Source organism: Salvelinus namaycush, chromosome 20 (assembly GCF_016432855.1).
Source record: "Salvelinus namaycush isolate Seneca chromosome 20, SaNama_1.0, whole genome shotgun sequence".
Classification (NCBI taxonomy): domain Eukaryota; kingdom Metazoa; phylum Chordata; class Actinopteri; order Salmoniformes; family Salmonidae; genus Salvelinus; species Salvelinus namaycush.
The window spans coordinates 2,013,234-2,028,810 of record NC_052326.1 but is presented as its reverse complement, the minus strand read 5'-3'; the positions used below and the strand labels follow the sequence as shown (position 1 = coordinate 2,028,810).

At 41.3% G+C, this 15,577-nt stretch overlaps 1 protein-coding gene across 1 annotated transcript in view; it reads left to right on the top strand.

Annotated features, from left to right (window-relative positions):
* The window catches only part of LOC120064959 (neural cell adhesion molecule L1-like protein), a 31,620-nt gene extending 16,734 nt beyond the window's left edge, over positions 1-14,886 (top strand). The window contains exons 20-26 of the mRNA XM_039015569.1: positions 456-571; positions 823-1,027; positions 1,164-1,286; positions 2,568-2,747; positions 9,910-10,041; positions 13,030-13,102; positions 14,177-14,886. Of these exons, the coding sequence (XP_038871497.1) occupies positions 456-571; positions 823-1,027; positions 1,164-1,286; positions 2,568-2,747; positions 9,910-10,041; positions 13,030-13,102; positions 14,177-14,384 (1,037 nt within the window). The 3' untranslated portion in view covers positions 14,385-14,886. The remainder of the gene's footprint in view (positions 1-455; positions 572-822; positions 1,028-1,163; positions 1,287-2,567; positions 2,748-9,909; positions 10,042-13,029; positions 13,103-14,176) is intronic.
* Positions 14,887-15,577: the final 691 nt, after the last annotated feature.

Sequence of the window (15,577 nt, the reverse complement as noted above, 5' to 3'; positions counted from 1 at the left end):
AACTCTCTTTTAGAACCATTTCATTCCATGCACTTTCTTATTTCTATCTTTATCTTTAGCGTTCTTTTGGATTTGCCCTCAGGATGTAACCTCAGGTCACATATACCATCTCAACCTTGTTAACAATGTATTGTCCTCCTTTAGAAGCTTTGTACTCCTTTGTTGTCATACTGCCTGGTATCATCGCTTAGGCAATAGCAGTGAGCCCAACACTAGTTCCACCCTTGGTATATCACGTTATTTAGATTGCAGTCACTGATCTATAGATTATTATTTGATAGAGGTAAAGCTTTGAAGCACCTAAATACTCAACCCTGCCAATACTACACATATGATCTGGTGGATCATTCACTGTAAAGCTGAGCTCATCCTTCACATGTTGGGCTGATCTTTACAGTACTCTGTGTGATATACGGGCTGTATGGACTGTGACGTGAGTGTGTTTGGCTCCGCAGTCCCCTCCGCGGCCCCTGATGATGTAGAGGTGGAGGTGATGAACAACTCGCTGGTCAAGGTCAGCTGGACACGTGTTCACAAGGACAAGCTGCATGGACATCTGGGAGGCTACAGGGTAATTCCTCAAAACAGCCCAGTAGCTTTAAGACACAGTTTAAAAGGATCCTGACCTCGCTGGATCTTCTGGCCCCCTCACCCAACTCTGTCTCCCTACTGCTGGCAGCTCACTGTTCCCTTACACTCGCGAAAAAATACTATAACCAAGACCGCAGCATTTTTCTATTTTATGAGCTGTTGTCTTTGTCTCACATAATTATGATCTGTTAGACCTATAACACTGTCTCCTCTCTGTCATGGCGGTGTCAGATAAGCTGGTGGCGGCTGCGTAGTCTGCTGGACTCAAAAAAGACTCACGGGAACAAACACACACTGACATTCCCGGGGGACAGGAACCATGCCATGGTACCAGGGCTCACACCCTTCTCTGAGTACAGCCTCATCGTCATGACCTTCAACGGGCGAGGCAACGGGCCAGGCAGCCACGCCGTCAACTTCAAAACTCCCGAGGGAGGTAAGACATGAGGGTAGAGGTCTGGGGTGCCATGGAACATATTGATTCAGTACTGTCCAATGGAAGAAGAAAATAACTATCTAGAGACAAGACTATTGTGCTACTCTCAAACTGCTTACTACCTGTATATTCCCAGTTCCAGAGGAAAATCCCGTTTTCAGGGTCACAGATGTTCAGAAGCACACCGTCGCTCTCACCTGGGCACCTCCTCTGGTTGCCAATGGAGTCGTCACAGGATACCGGCTAGAGTATCAGCTAAGTGTGTACAACTCTTTCCCCTTCCCCGTTGAACTGCAGTCTCTTACATGCACCAGCCTACCTTCAGTCAAAGTGACTAGCGATTCCTTGATCTTACCGCTAGGAGATAATGTTGTGCTTGTGATTGGTGCTACAGCCCATTGCTGAACGTGGTGTTAATGAAGGTTTAGAGTTTAGTAGCTCCAACAGCTGGTGTTCAACTTTAGCCCTATTATAGAAATGTGAGAAAATGCATGCAGAGCTGTGATCCACAGGTTTAAGTCTCACAGTGGTTGCATGAGAATATGATCCAATGTGGGGAAACTCAGATTCAAGTAATGAGGCTTGAATACAACTAAATGTTAAATGTATTTTATTGGATGGCATCAGAAAGCATGGAAGTGGATATCCAGTAGGACTTATTGATAGTATAACCTGGGATTGACCCCCTTTGGTGGAAAGAGGGGTCAGTGTCGGGTTGGGGTGTGACACACTGGCCTGTGTGGTGTGTCATGATCCGGCCCCAGCAGCGCTGACCAAGGCCAGCGTGTCACAGCCTTTTAAGGTCTTTGTTAGTGACCCGATACCGTCCACTGGGGCCTTCATCACAACCAACGACCCAGATTAATCCCAAAGGAAACAGTCACTGGACGTGATGTGCGTGTGTGTGTGTCCCACTCTTCAACCCCTGGCCTGAAACAATAATGATGATGAGGCTAATTACAACGTTTTAAAGACAGCATTGCACAGCAACTCTCACTAAAGGTTTTGGATGTTGCCGCTGCACAAGAGGGCCAAAAGTGTCATGCTGTATTTCAGAAGAAGGGACGTTTACATTGTGCAAGCGTGATAAAGCTGATGGACTCTTTTGAAGTGAGGGGTTTTTGAAGTCCCCTTGAAGGAACTCGTGTGTGAAATGTGGAGGATAATGCACACAGCTGTCAGCATGGCACCGGGAGGAAGCACCAGAGGAATTTAAAGGCTGCTGCACAGCTGTTCCAGGGCTGAGCCCAGCTTCTTAGAGGGCCTTGCTAACTACATTTTTCACAGGTTTCACAGGACCTACACTGTTACATTGAAGGCCAGTTCCACTGCCTTGGAGGGCTGAACCAACTCACAATGCAGATCACATGTTGTACATTCTTACATAGCGTGGTCATGTATTCCTCAAACCCCCAACATATCATGTGTCCTTTTCAAATGATCTATCATAGCCTTCTTTTCTCCTTGGTGTTTCAGAGAGACACCTCTGTGTCCATTAATGTAGCAACACACGTTTAATCCAGTCTATGTGTGTGTTTAGTCAACGACACAGAGGAGGTGGGTGTCCTGCAGTCGATGGACATCAGCAGCCCGGACACCACCTCGTGTGTCCTGCGGAACCTCGAGGCCGTCAGCAGGTACAAGTTCTACCTGCGCTCCTGCACCAGGGTGGGCTGTGGGCCCCAGGTCAGCGAGGAGAGCACCACCACACCTGTAGCGCGTAAGTCACAAAGGCCAGGGTGTTGCAGGGCAGATGGGGGATGCTGGAGGAAGTTCTATAGGGACAGAAAGGGGGCATGGATTTAGGGTTGGGTGTAATAGCGAGATGTGATAGCCAGACTTTGGGATGAGGTACTCTGTAGATGACCAAGCCATTTCAGTAATGTATTAGCTCAGGGAATATGATATTGGCTCCATCTGCCAGGCTTTTCATATCTCTATCTAAGTAATTTTTGTGGTTAAACAATATCATAAGTGTGTGAGAAGGGGTTTCATTCATCATTGTCATAAAAGAGCAAGTGTTTATTGATTTAAAGGGGAAAGCAAGCTATGAAACAACCAGCTGGAAAAGAGATTTGCCTTCGGCAAGTGAAACTGTATATTTTCTATATCATATTGTATTATTATATAGGAATTGGGAAGGTAAGTCAATTGCCAGCCATTGCAGTATGTTTGGTTCATGCACATGATACATCATTTTGATTTTATAAAACGCAGTATATGTCATTTCTACTTCACACAAGTAGTATGTACCCTTCTGAGTCTGTGGGAGTGTAGGTAAGGGGGTGGCACCAGTCAAATATAATTAGAATCTAATGAAAATAAGCAAGTGCACTTGAAATGGTAATGGAGAGTCTGTACTGTATTCTGAGGTGCCACAACACACACCAGCCTCTGTCCAACAATAGTAATAATTCATTTGGGTCCTCTCTAATAGAACATTTGAGTAATTTAGCAGACACTCTTATCCAGAGCAACTTACAGGAGCAATTAGGGTTAAGTGCCTTTCTCAAGGTCACATCGACAGATTTTTCACCAAGTCCGCTCAGGGATGCGAACCAGCCACCTTTGCGTTACTGGCCCAGCGCTCATAACTGATAGGCTACCTGCAAGTAAGGGCTTTCACATTGATATAAATGTACAGTATAACAAAACGTAGCATCCTATTCAATCTCAGTAAGCAGGCTTCTGGGATGAATTAAAAACATCAAATTTGGTGTGCTGTGAGAATGCATGTTTAGATTTGTTTACTTCTTTTTTTATTTAACCTTTATTTAACTAGGCAAGTCAGTTAAGAACAAATTCTTATTTACAATGACGGCCTACCCCGGCCAAACCCGGGCCAATTGTACACCGCCCTATGAGACTCCCAATCACGGCCGGTTGTGATACAGCCTGAAATCAAACCAGGGTCTGTAGTGACACCTCTAGCACTGAGATGCAGTGCCTTAGACCCCTACGCCACTCAGGAGCCCAAACAAAACGTAACAAAATGTTGTTATAGTGTGAAAACAAAAGAAACATGCTTTTGTGTGGGAGTAATGTTATATTGCTTTGGATGTATATCCTGTAAATGTTTCTTCGTCTGTCCCCATAAGAGAAGCCGTTTGGGTTCCATGTAGAACCATCTGTGGAAAGGGTTCTACATGGAACCCAAAGGGGTATTTACCTGGAATATAAAGGGTTCTACCTGGAACCAATAAGGGTTCTTCAAAGGTTTCTCCTATGGGGACAGCTGAAAAACCCTTTTAGGTTCTACATAGCACCTGTTTATTGAGATGGGGCTTAGTTGTAATCTACTTCATTTACACACATTTATGTAGGGTAACATTTTGCATCTTTTTCATGCTTATGTTGCGGTTGGTGTCTGCATATGCTTTCCCTATGCCATGCTAATGTACACTGAACAAAAATATAAACGCAAAGTGTTGGTCCCATGTTTCATGAGCTGAAATAAAAGATTGCAAAAATGTTCCATAATCACAAAAAGCTTATTTCGCTCAAATTTTCAGAACAAATTCACTTACATCCCTGTTAGTGAGCATTTGTCGTTTGCCAAGATAAACCATCCACCTGACAGGTGTAGAATATCAAGAAACTGATTAAACAGCATGACCATTACACTGGTGCACCTTGTGCTGGTGACAATAAAAGGCCACTCTAAAATGTGCAGTTTTGTCACAAAACACAATGCCACAGATGTCTCAAGTTTTGAGGGAGCGTGAAATTTGCAGGAATGTCCATCAGAGCTGTTGCCAGAGAATTTAATGTTAATTTCTCTATCATAAGACTCCACGTCCAACTGGCCTCACAACCGCAGACCAAGTGTATGCCGTCGTGTGGGGGCGAGCGGTTTGCTGATGTCAACGTTGTGAACAAAGGGAAACAAATGCATTTTATTGATGGCAATTTGAATGCACAGAGATACCGTGACAAGATCCTGAGGCCTATTGTTGTGCCATTCATCCGCCACCATCACCTTATGTTTCAGCATGACAATGCATGGCCCCATGTCACAAGGATCTGTACACAATTCCTGGAAGATGAAAATGTCCCAGTTCTTCCATGGCCTGCATACTCACCAGACATGTCACCCATTGAGCATGTTTGGGATGCTCTGGATCGATGTGTGCGACAGTGTGTTCCATTTCCCGCCAATATCCAGCAACTTCGCACAGCCATTGAAGAGGAGTGGGACAACATTCCATAGGCCACAGTCAACAGCCTGATCAACTCTGCGATGGAGATGTGTCGCGCTGCATGAGACAAATGGTAGTCACACAAGCTACTGACTGGTTTTCTGATCCACGCCACTACCTTTTTTAAAAAGGTATCTGTGACCAACAGATGCATATCTGTATTCCCAGTCATGTGAAATCCATAGATTAGGGCCTAATGAATTTATTTCAATTGACTGATTTATTTATTTGAACTGTTACTCAGAAAAATCTTTGAAATTGTTGCATGTTACAGTTGTGTTTTTGTTCAGTATATTTAAGGCTTTTAACTTATGCTATTGAAAATAATGTATGCCTATCAACAACTTTTAATACATGTACCTGCTTGGCAATGCTTTCCTTTTTTCTTTTCCTTCTCTTCACCAGCTACAACAGCGGTATCCACTGTCAACTTCAGTATGTAGATTTCTGTTTATGTGCAGTAAAAAAACAACTACTGTAGTCTAACACTGTTGTAAGTCACGCCCTTCGGTTATATTCACTATGTTGATGTATTACTGTATGAGTCGGCAGTTCATTAGTTGTATCACATCCTTGGTGGATAGTTGAGTAGAACTGTAGCTCTCTCTCATTCCATTTCTGAGAAAGACTCATGCTATTCTTTTCATATACTTGTTAGCATGATTTCTGTCAGCTATAGTTTCTTTAACATAGACTAGCTCTGAGAGCATGAATATGGATAAAGGGCTGATAAACGGGTGGGAGGTGACAGCTCCAGACAGCTCCTGGCCCTGCCTGCCTCCATGGTTGAATGGGTCAAGCAGGCATTTAGCAAAAGTTACCGAATCTGATGTCGGCAACAATTAAGACCTTTTAATATTTCACACAAATACGAAACTAAAATCATGCAGATACTCCTCTCATCTGTGAATAATTGCCCTTGTCTGTTGCGTGCCCTTGCCATCAGCGCTGAGCACTCTGATGCCTCCTTTCATTAGTAGACCAATACAGACCCCCCTGTTTTCAGACAAAGTTTGTGGTTTTCTCTGCAATAACAAATGGTAATGAGTATCCTGATTTATAAATTCATATGAATCCGATCTCATTAGTGAATCTCTAAATGAATATTGACTTGTGTTCTAACAACGGCAGGATCAATGCCACCTGTATTGCAAAAGCAACGGGATCAAATTAAGCTTTAAGTGCAACATACAGGAAGGCTATCAGACAGGCATCTCTATTGTAGTGTCATTCAGCGTCTTTGCCTCAAACTGAACAGTGGAATAGTCACTTCCTGTAGTACAAATTATTACCAATGATCATATCTAACCAGAAATTACACCTTGTTTCCTAGTTCTTTGACGGTATGCATTGCTCTGTAGTAGTAACTACCCTGACTAGTCATTATAGTAGACATATCTGTAGACTAGAAACTAATATCAGTTCACTTTACCCATAGTTGTAGTGTACTAACAATTCTACTAGTAGACAGTAGCTCCCCCTCCTTCACTCCAAAAAATAGCCAATAATCTCAAGATCTGTCTTTCTTTTCAGGCCAGTCTGCCTCCCCCTCACCTCCAAGCACTGCAGTCTCCCACGTGTCCAATGCCACCCGTTCCAACATAGGTATTCATGTCACCAATTGTGCTCAGTATGGTAATGATAGTCATAGGTGGAAAATCTGTCAACTCTAGTGATCGCTATGACACAAATCCTCTATTTTGAGCTTAACTTCAATCAATGAAAAACTAGCCTCAGCATCGATGTTGAGTTAAAGTCCAGCAAACGGCTCAACAAGCTCATCAACAGACAGTCACGTTATTGAATCTATTCCATACCCGATGGTGTGAGTGTAGTGTGTTGTAGTTCAAACAGGGCAAATATGTCTAATTGTCAAGGATTGATTTTTTGGGGGGCCCAGTCCTCTTTTACACAGCAGAATATTGACCAAACAGTCACCTGAACATTTCCATGTAACCTTCAACTGGGTAAACAACAATAGTGCTGTGGGGCAAGCAAATGTCCATAGCACCATTTGAGCTGAGGAAAATGTCGGCTTAGCCAGGCAGAGTGAGGAGGAGGTGTGAGCTCTTAAAGAAACGGTAATATTTAGGGGACTGAGATAAGTGGATAAATTGAAAGCTGTTGAAAGCTGTAGATCAGAATATTTCTGTGTACTGGGGCACTCCTTTTATAGAACTCCCTGACTTTGAAGAGCCATCTTTCAGGCATTGTGGCAGGGCCAGGGCTGCGCTCCCTGCTGTGACAGCAGATGCTTTCTGCAGCCTTTAATACCAGGCTGAGCAGCGCGGTGACAAACACGCCAAGCCCTGGGATATTTTTAGTCAGGCCCCGTGTCACTTAGTCATCATACTAAGCGAATGATGGGAATTACCATAGTTACGAAGTCATACATCAGCATTACCCACGGTGTGTCATTTGTGCTCACAGGGATGGGCAGCACAGACACAGGTGTCCTTGTGTACTGAATTATCACCTGAGAAAATAATGACACCTGAGCAGGAGACACAGTCACAGATTTGCATGTATGCCTGAGGGAAATGAAGGGGATTGGTTGCTGTTGACCGGGTCAAACCATAGCTTTCTTTTACCAACTTTAGCAATATGGAGTGATGCATGATTCTCACCATCACTCCAGGTGCAGTGGTTCTTTGATTTATTCTTGGAGTGTCAGAGTCTTCAGAGTCTTTATTAGTCTGTTGTTGTCTAATGTATTCACCACTGTGTACCTGAGTTAAACTGCAGTGAGGCAAAGGGACTTACTAACCTCTGATATTTAACATTCCCATTGAAGTGTTTACTGTTGTAGAAGAAAAGCTCAATTTTGTGCTTGGACCCTTCTACATGAACCCCTTGAACCCCTCCACATCTTAAGCATATTTTCCATAGGGGTTTGTACACTGAGTGTACAAAACATTATAATATTGTGTATTTTTGCCCTGAGAACAGCCTCAATTTGTCCTTTGGGGGGTGGACCATTCTTGACACACACGGGAAACCCAGCAGCATTGCGGTTCTTGACACACTCAAACCTACTACCATACCCGTTCAAAGGCACTTCAATCATTATATTGCTCTGAATGGCACACACACAATCCATGTCTCAATTGTCTCGAGGCTTAAAAATCCTTCTTTAACCTGCCTCCTCCCCTTCATCTACACTGATTGAAGTGGATTTAACAAGTGACATCAATAAGAGATCATATCTTTCACCTGGAATCACCTGGTCAGTCTATGTCATGGAAGGAGCAGGTATTCTTAATGTTTTGTACACTCAGTGTACAGTACATATGTATTGCAGCAGTGTAAAACGATCTGATTTGAAAAGCGAGAGCAGTCAGTGGTATTGCTTAAGAAAATGAACACGCAGAGTCAATAAGCAGGGTTCTGCTTTGTTCTTTCGTCTGCAGGTTTCAGTGGATGCATGCTATCTATAGATTTCCATTCAGCTCTGTGGACTTTCCTTATCAAACATTTCCATATCATTGTTGTTTTCCTTTGGCAATTTCATTACAAGTGATTCATGAAATGTGTTAAAGTTGTTGATAAGCCTTCATTCTGTGTCCTACAGTAATATTAGGAATGAAACACATAAGCAAATGGATTGACTTAATCAACAACTCTCTGGCCAGCTTCCGATCCAATGTTTTTTGTGTGTGGATGTAATCTGTCTTCTCGTTACTATCCTTTACTAACCCTGTTCTGCCATTTCTCCCCTTTTCTCCCCTCATCTGTCTGTCAGTCCCAGCCCTGTTGAATATTAGTTCCTCAGTTAGTGACAACTTTGCAAATATCAGCTGGATTCCGGGAAGCGAACAAACAGATTCAGAGTTTTATGTTGCATATATGAACAACCGTAAGCACATATTACTTCTGTCCATTTGTAGTCTATTTTATAGTGATACGTGTTTAAGGTGATTTTGAATGTATTGGTAACATCTGAGAAATCTGTATTCCATATTACCGTTAACGTTACATGCTAGAAATGTTGTTCTGTGTTATTTCATCGAACTCTCTGTAAGTAACCTTTAACCCTTGAACCTTCACCCCTCATGAGTACTAACCCTCCCTGATTGTGCACCTTATAGGTAAAGGTAACTGGAAGATCTCTGAGGCAGTAAACACCTCTAAGACTTTCCACATCATTGAGGGGCTGGAGCCTGGGACTGCGTACACTGTGCGCCTTATGACTAAGAACTGGGTTGATAATTCTAGTATTTTTGAAGATGTAATCAGGACCAGGGATAAAGGTGAGCAGGGATGCCACAGGAAAAGAAGCAAACGCTCTCCCACCCCTCATTCAACCCCCCACCTACATCAGCACCACAACCAATTGATGTCTTATTGAGTACTAGGTCTATGCAGGTGCACCAATGTCCTTGAACGTGTCTCAAGGTGTCATGCATGGTTTTCTCAGTGTCAATAGGATTTCCCCCCCCCCAAAAAAAAAATTCTGTGTGACTTGGTGAATGAATTTCTGTTTGAACAGCCTCCTCAGTTGATTAATTAGACAAGGGGATTAGCTGTTTAATATTAATACGGGTACATTTCCATTTCAGCGTAACCTGCTGCCTCTCTGCCTCTGCATCAGATAGACTTTGTCGATGTAAACATTCAATTAAGTGTCCTCGTGAAAGGCAGGGTCAAGTCAATGTCAAAGACTTGTGTTGTTGTTCTCCTCAGGTCTGGCAAGCATCCATGGAGGAATCTCCACCCAGGGCTGGTTCATCGGGCTGATGTGTGCCATGGCTGTCCTCACACTCATTGTGTTAATCGCCTGCTTTGTCAACAGAAATAAAGGAGGGAAATATGCTGGTAGGTGCTCACTCTCAAACACACACACACACACACACACACACACACACACACACACTGCACCTTATGAATGTTAACTAATCATTACACAAGGCATCATTATATTTCCATTTAGAGTCCTCGTTACAAAAGAGAAATGATACATCACTCTGGACACCGTTATAGATATACTTAAGCTGATGTGTTATTATTTGTAGAAATATACATCACACCACTGCTCAAAATGTCAACGCTGATATATTTAGAGTATAATGGGAATTTGAATTAATGGGAGCATATGCATTTGTATTCATAACATTTAAATACAGCATATCATATTTGGAATATGCTGAATTTGAATAACAAAACATACAATGCACAAAATACACAGAAGAAATGCAAATGTTATGGTCACATGCCAGTTGTGGGGTGATGCCATAAGGACCAGCCAGGGTATCTTAATGCCAGTCCTGTCTGTGGGGGATGGGGGTATTTTACAGTACCTTTCATCTCTCCACACTTATTGGGCTCAGCTAATCACCTATCATGTCAGAAAGACAGTCTAAATCACAGGGCTTTGTTCTGTGTTGCCTTCATTAAACACTACCTCCTGCACTTTTACTGATAGTAAGCTTCCCACTTTGAAATGAGGATTTAGTTGTTACTCATATTGTAAATGTTACTGACATAAAGCACTGAGTATGTTATTACTTCAGAATGTGAGAGAACTTGTAAGGCGTTTTAACAGAACATTATTGTGTCTTCATCAAGCATTACAATAAAAAAAATGTGCGAAAAAACAAATCACAGCTTTTTTTTACCACATGAGTCAGACACGTGGTTTTTGGACACTACATGGATTTTTGACATGTACATTTTTCATGTTTATTTTTCATGTGACACGTTTCCCAACGAAATTATACATTTCACTAGAACCCGTGTCTCCAACGGGAGAAGCCAACGTAACAGTTAGCAAAATCAGCTAAATTGATAAAGCACACTTTCTTTAACCTCAATCTCAACTTGTTTTGACTTCGCATTGTTGTTTCTAGCTGTGTCGATTATGTATTTTGGATGATTCAGTGTATTTTGATCAATGCAATTAATCACGATTTTAACTTGAGTTTAACTCGAGATAACTGATTAACTCTGACAGCCCTAATTCTAAATCATCTCTTTATAGAAAAGTATCTGTTTACATTCATTCCAAAAGTAAACAAATTCACACATTTTCAAATACATCAAAATCCCTTAAAGGCCTGTTTATTAAATGTAACAAAAACCAATGGACAGCTAACAATAACAGAAGCGAAAAATAGCTAAATAGGACAACATTGAAGGCTAGCTATCACCTATCACTAAGCTAGCTAGCGGTTAGTAGTTAGCATGCGACCATTGGATACAAATTTCATAAAACCTTCTAAAATACAAATCATTAGAGTGATTAATATGTAGACATGTAAATACACTCAATATGAGCCCCTTGTTTATAAAGATAACAATATCCTCTGAAATGCCATGTTGTTCTCGTTGACTTGCACACAAAAGTGAACTTGCTAGCTTGTTACTTAGCTTGGCTACACTCATGTGAATGGGAGAATGTTACTCGTTTAAACAAGGGCTCATATTGAGTGTATTTACATGTGTACATATTAATCACGCTAATGATTTGTATTTTAGGTTACTTTTTTATTAAATCTGAATCCATTGATTTATGCTAACTACACAAGCGTGGTGGCAGGTAGCCTAGTGGTTAGAGCGTTGGGCCTGTAACCGAAAGGTTGCTAGATCGAATCCCTGAGCTGACAACGTAAAAATCTGTTTTTCTGCCCCTGAACAAGGCAGTTAACCCACTGTTCCTAGGCTGTAATTGCAAATAAGAATTTGTTCTTAACTGACTTGCCAAGTTAAATAAAGGTAAAAAAATATAACCAGGATGAGCTGTCTTCTCTGTTCTTTTCACTGGGCTTCTTCCAATGGTCACGGACCAACACGCTTGCGGCAGTAACACTCTGACTGCCTCTCTAGTGGTAGCGCTAAGTATACATGTATATCTATGCAACACCATGGAGGACTAATAATGGAGTGGCGGGCTCAGAAAACAGAAATAATTGTTTTTTACTTGAATTATTATACTCAGATAGGCATGTGGAGTTTTCTTAGATGTGAAATTGCAAATATGATTTTCACGTGACTGTTTTTAACATGTGAACTTGCAATTCTACATGTGAAAGTGAGATTTACACATGGAGTTTTCTTACATGTAAAACTGCAAATGTCTATTTCACACGTTAAAGGTCCAATGCAGCTGTTTTTATCTCAATAGCAATAATTTATGGTTAACAACTAAATACTTTACTGTGATTGTTTTTAATACAAATAGTCAAAAAGAAACATGAGCAAAGAGCAATTTCTCAAGCAAAGAATGTTGCTAGGACTGTCTGGAAGTGGTCTGAGTGGAAGGGGGAAAACTGGAAACTAGCAGTTATTGGCAGAGAGGTTTGGAAATCTCTTTCTCATTGGTCTAATAACTAATTTACCACCTAGTGATATCACCAGGCAGGCAAAAAACTCCATCCCACCATAACAGGCTGATATTTCAGGCTGTCTTTTCAAACAGCTCTTACACTAAAATGGCATCGTCACCATTTTCACAATTTCACAGTAGTATTCCAACCTGTGTACAAAACATTATGAACATGCTTTTTCTATGGCATAGACTGGAGAAAGCTATGATCCCTTATTGATGTCACTTGTTAAATCCACTTCAATCACTGTAGATGATTGAACAGGTTAAAGATTTTTAAGCCTTGAGGCAATTGAGACATGGATTGTGTATGTGTGCCATTCAGAGGGTAAATGGGCAAGACAAAATATATTGTGAAATTTAAGCTCAACATGTGAAAGCAGCCATTTCACCTGTTTTTTTGTAAGGGAAGGTAAAAAATTGTTATGGAATGTTATACTGTACTCATGGTACCCTAAATGATTATCTTTCTCTCTGAGCAGTAAAGGAGAAAGAGGACCTCCACCCAGACCTTGAATCCCAGGGTATGCATGATGACACCTTCTGTGAATACAGGTAAATCACACCTCCAACCCCCATTGCATCGAGAATTCATTGTACCCAATGTTTTGAATTGTATCACATCATATAATTATATCTGTGCATTTCTCCTGATTTAAAAGAAAACCCCACATGCATGAGCTATACACGGACCCTCACAGACATCCCTGTTCGAGACATGCGATGGGCTGAGTAGCCTGTATGCTTAACATGTATGTGGTAAACAGCAACAAACACCCCTGTTGTTGTTGACGAATTTGTGATGTCGATGTGGTATCACCCTATACGGTGCATTGTGATTAGGTAGACGTGTGGTGGTAGAGCTCAGCTCATTAGCAGTAACAGCCTCATTGTTCAGATGTTACTAATTGTTTCTGAATGGAGCTCAATGAAGGATGGCTGCCTGGCTGCAACACAACCTAGCAGGAGGCTAAAACCAATCTGTGTAATTGAATGCAGCTCATCTCCGGGGCAATAATATCTGTGCTCAATTCATTAATCCTCCACTGGTCCGATTCAGAACACACTCAAAGAATGCAACTCAGAGACCCGCACACCACTCCAATCAGTAGAGTCTCACACTCAGAACCTAAATTGAATCAAAAGTAGCCTAGACATCTTTCGCCATATGGTCACAGTAAAGTTGAGAACTAGAGTGGTGTGTGTGTGGTCCTTAAAATATATGGCCCCCAACCTCAGACCACGGGAAAGCACATTTATTGTATGTTTGCTCCAAAGTCTAGAAATGCTCAGAACGCTGAAGCACACTATAATTGTACACTACAACAGCCCGACATCCACATCAATACCCTGTCTTCTTTAAATCATCCCATTCATTGTCACATACAGTACATGGATATACTGTACATGTAGAGTTTAAGTACTCTTGACATATTTGATCATTTTTCCTCTGTCCATCAGTCAGAGGTAAACATTGCTGCCAAATCACCGAAGCTCTTCATTGAAGCTTTATGGGTTCAAACCTGCCTGTGTCCCTGTCCTCACCAGTAAAGCCTATTGAGTTAAGCCATGAGTGAAATTAGGTGGATTTTAAATCCCCTGTCTTTGTGCCATCGTGTTGTGACACAGTGACAACGATGAGAAGCCACTGAAGGGCAGCCAGCACTCTCTGAGCGGACAGATCAAAGCAGAGGACAGTGGGGACAGCCTGGTGGACTATGGGGATGAGGACGCCCAGTTCAACGAGGATGGCTCCTTTATCGGCGAGTACGCTGGACGCAAGGAAAAAAGGGTGTCCATGGAAGTCAAAGGAACCACCAATCAGAGCAAAGCGTAAGAGAAAGGAAAAGGGGCCATCATCCATCCTTAGGACAACACTTTCATCAGACTGGTGGAGGGGGGGACTTAATAAAGGAAGTACATGACATCATCCATACCAAGCAGAATCTCATGTGAAATGTAATTTGTCATTGTCAGCTACACTGCCATCTTCATTTTATAAAGCTTGTCCTTTTATCAAACTGTAACAGAATGCATAATTTCGAAATGTATATATTATTGTATGTTTGGAGTGTTTTCTATTACTGCAAATCAGTGAAAACCTTTGAGGCTTTTGCATTTTTTTGTCAAATGCAACAACTGTTTGTAATCCACTCAAATATAAAAGGAAGAAAATAAGAAACCTCCAGTCCACACTGCTCCTTGTGTTATACTGCCAGGTCTTTTAGCAAACAACACGCGTATGTGAGCATATGATGTCTGTCTTGTTCAGTTGAAGCAAATATTATTGACATTTTATATTTGAAATGCATTCATTAAATATGATTTTAATATGTGTACAAAAGTTGTTTATTAACTTATTTCCTGGTTTTATACATGACAAAATAATACAAAATGGATGCCTCAGTTATATCACATGATGAAATACACAAAAGACCTAAGGCAGGTGGGTCGTTCCACTGATTAGGTGCCTTTTGAGTAGTGTAATTTGGTAAACATATATATTTTTTTACCTCATTTTAATATTCTGTCATAAAGACCAAATTTTCAACTTAATAAAAAAGACTTTTTCCCATCTCAATGTTTTTTAAATAAAACAAAATGAAGTGCCTATTAAGTGCCAAATAAAGTAACAGGGTTGACCGTAACGGGGTTCATCTTAAAAGTTCATCTTAAATCAGCCATGAATCCCCTTGTGACTGGGGGGAAATAAGCTTGTTGTGTGCAACGGGGAATGCAAGCTTCACAAAGAAAATGTAATTATACAAAAATGTTTAGCCTGTTGATCTATGTGTTACAGGGTTAATGTGTTATGCTCGACTCGCTCAGTTTTCCTCCACAAAAGACCAGAAAATGTCCGAAAAGAGTAGAAACAGCTCACCTGCATTTACACTGTAATTTGACTATTAGACGTTCAGTGTTTCTTTTGAAAAAAATATTTGAAAATGAATAGTTTCACTATATTAAAACAAGAGTTCAGTTCACATAACAGGGTTAAGCTTAAAATGAATTACTAGTCACAAGAAATAA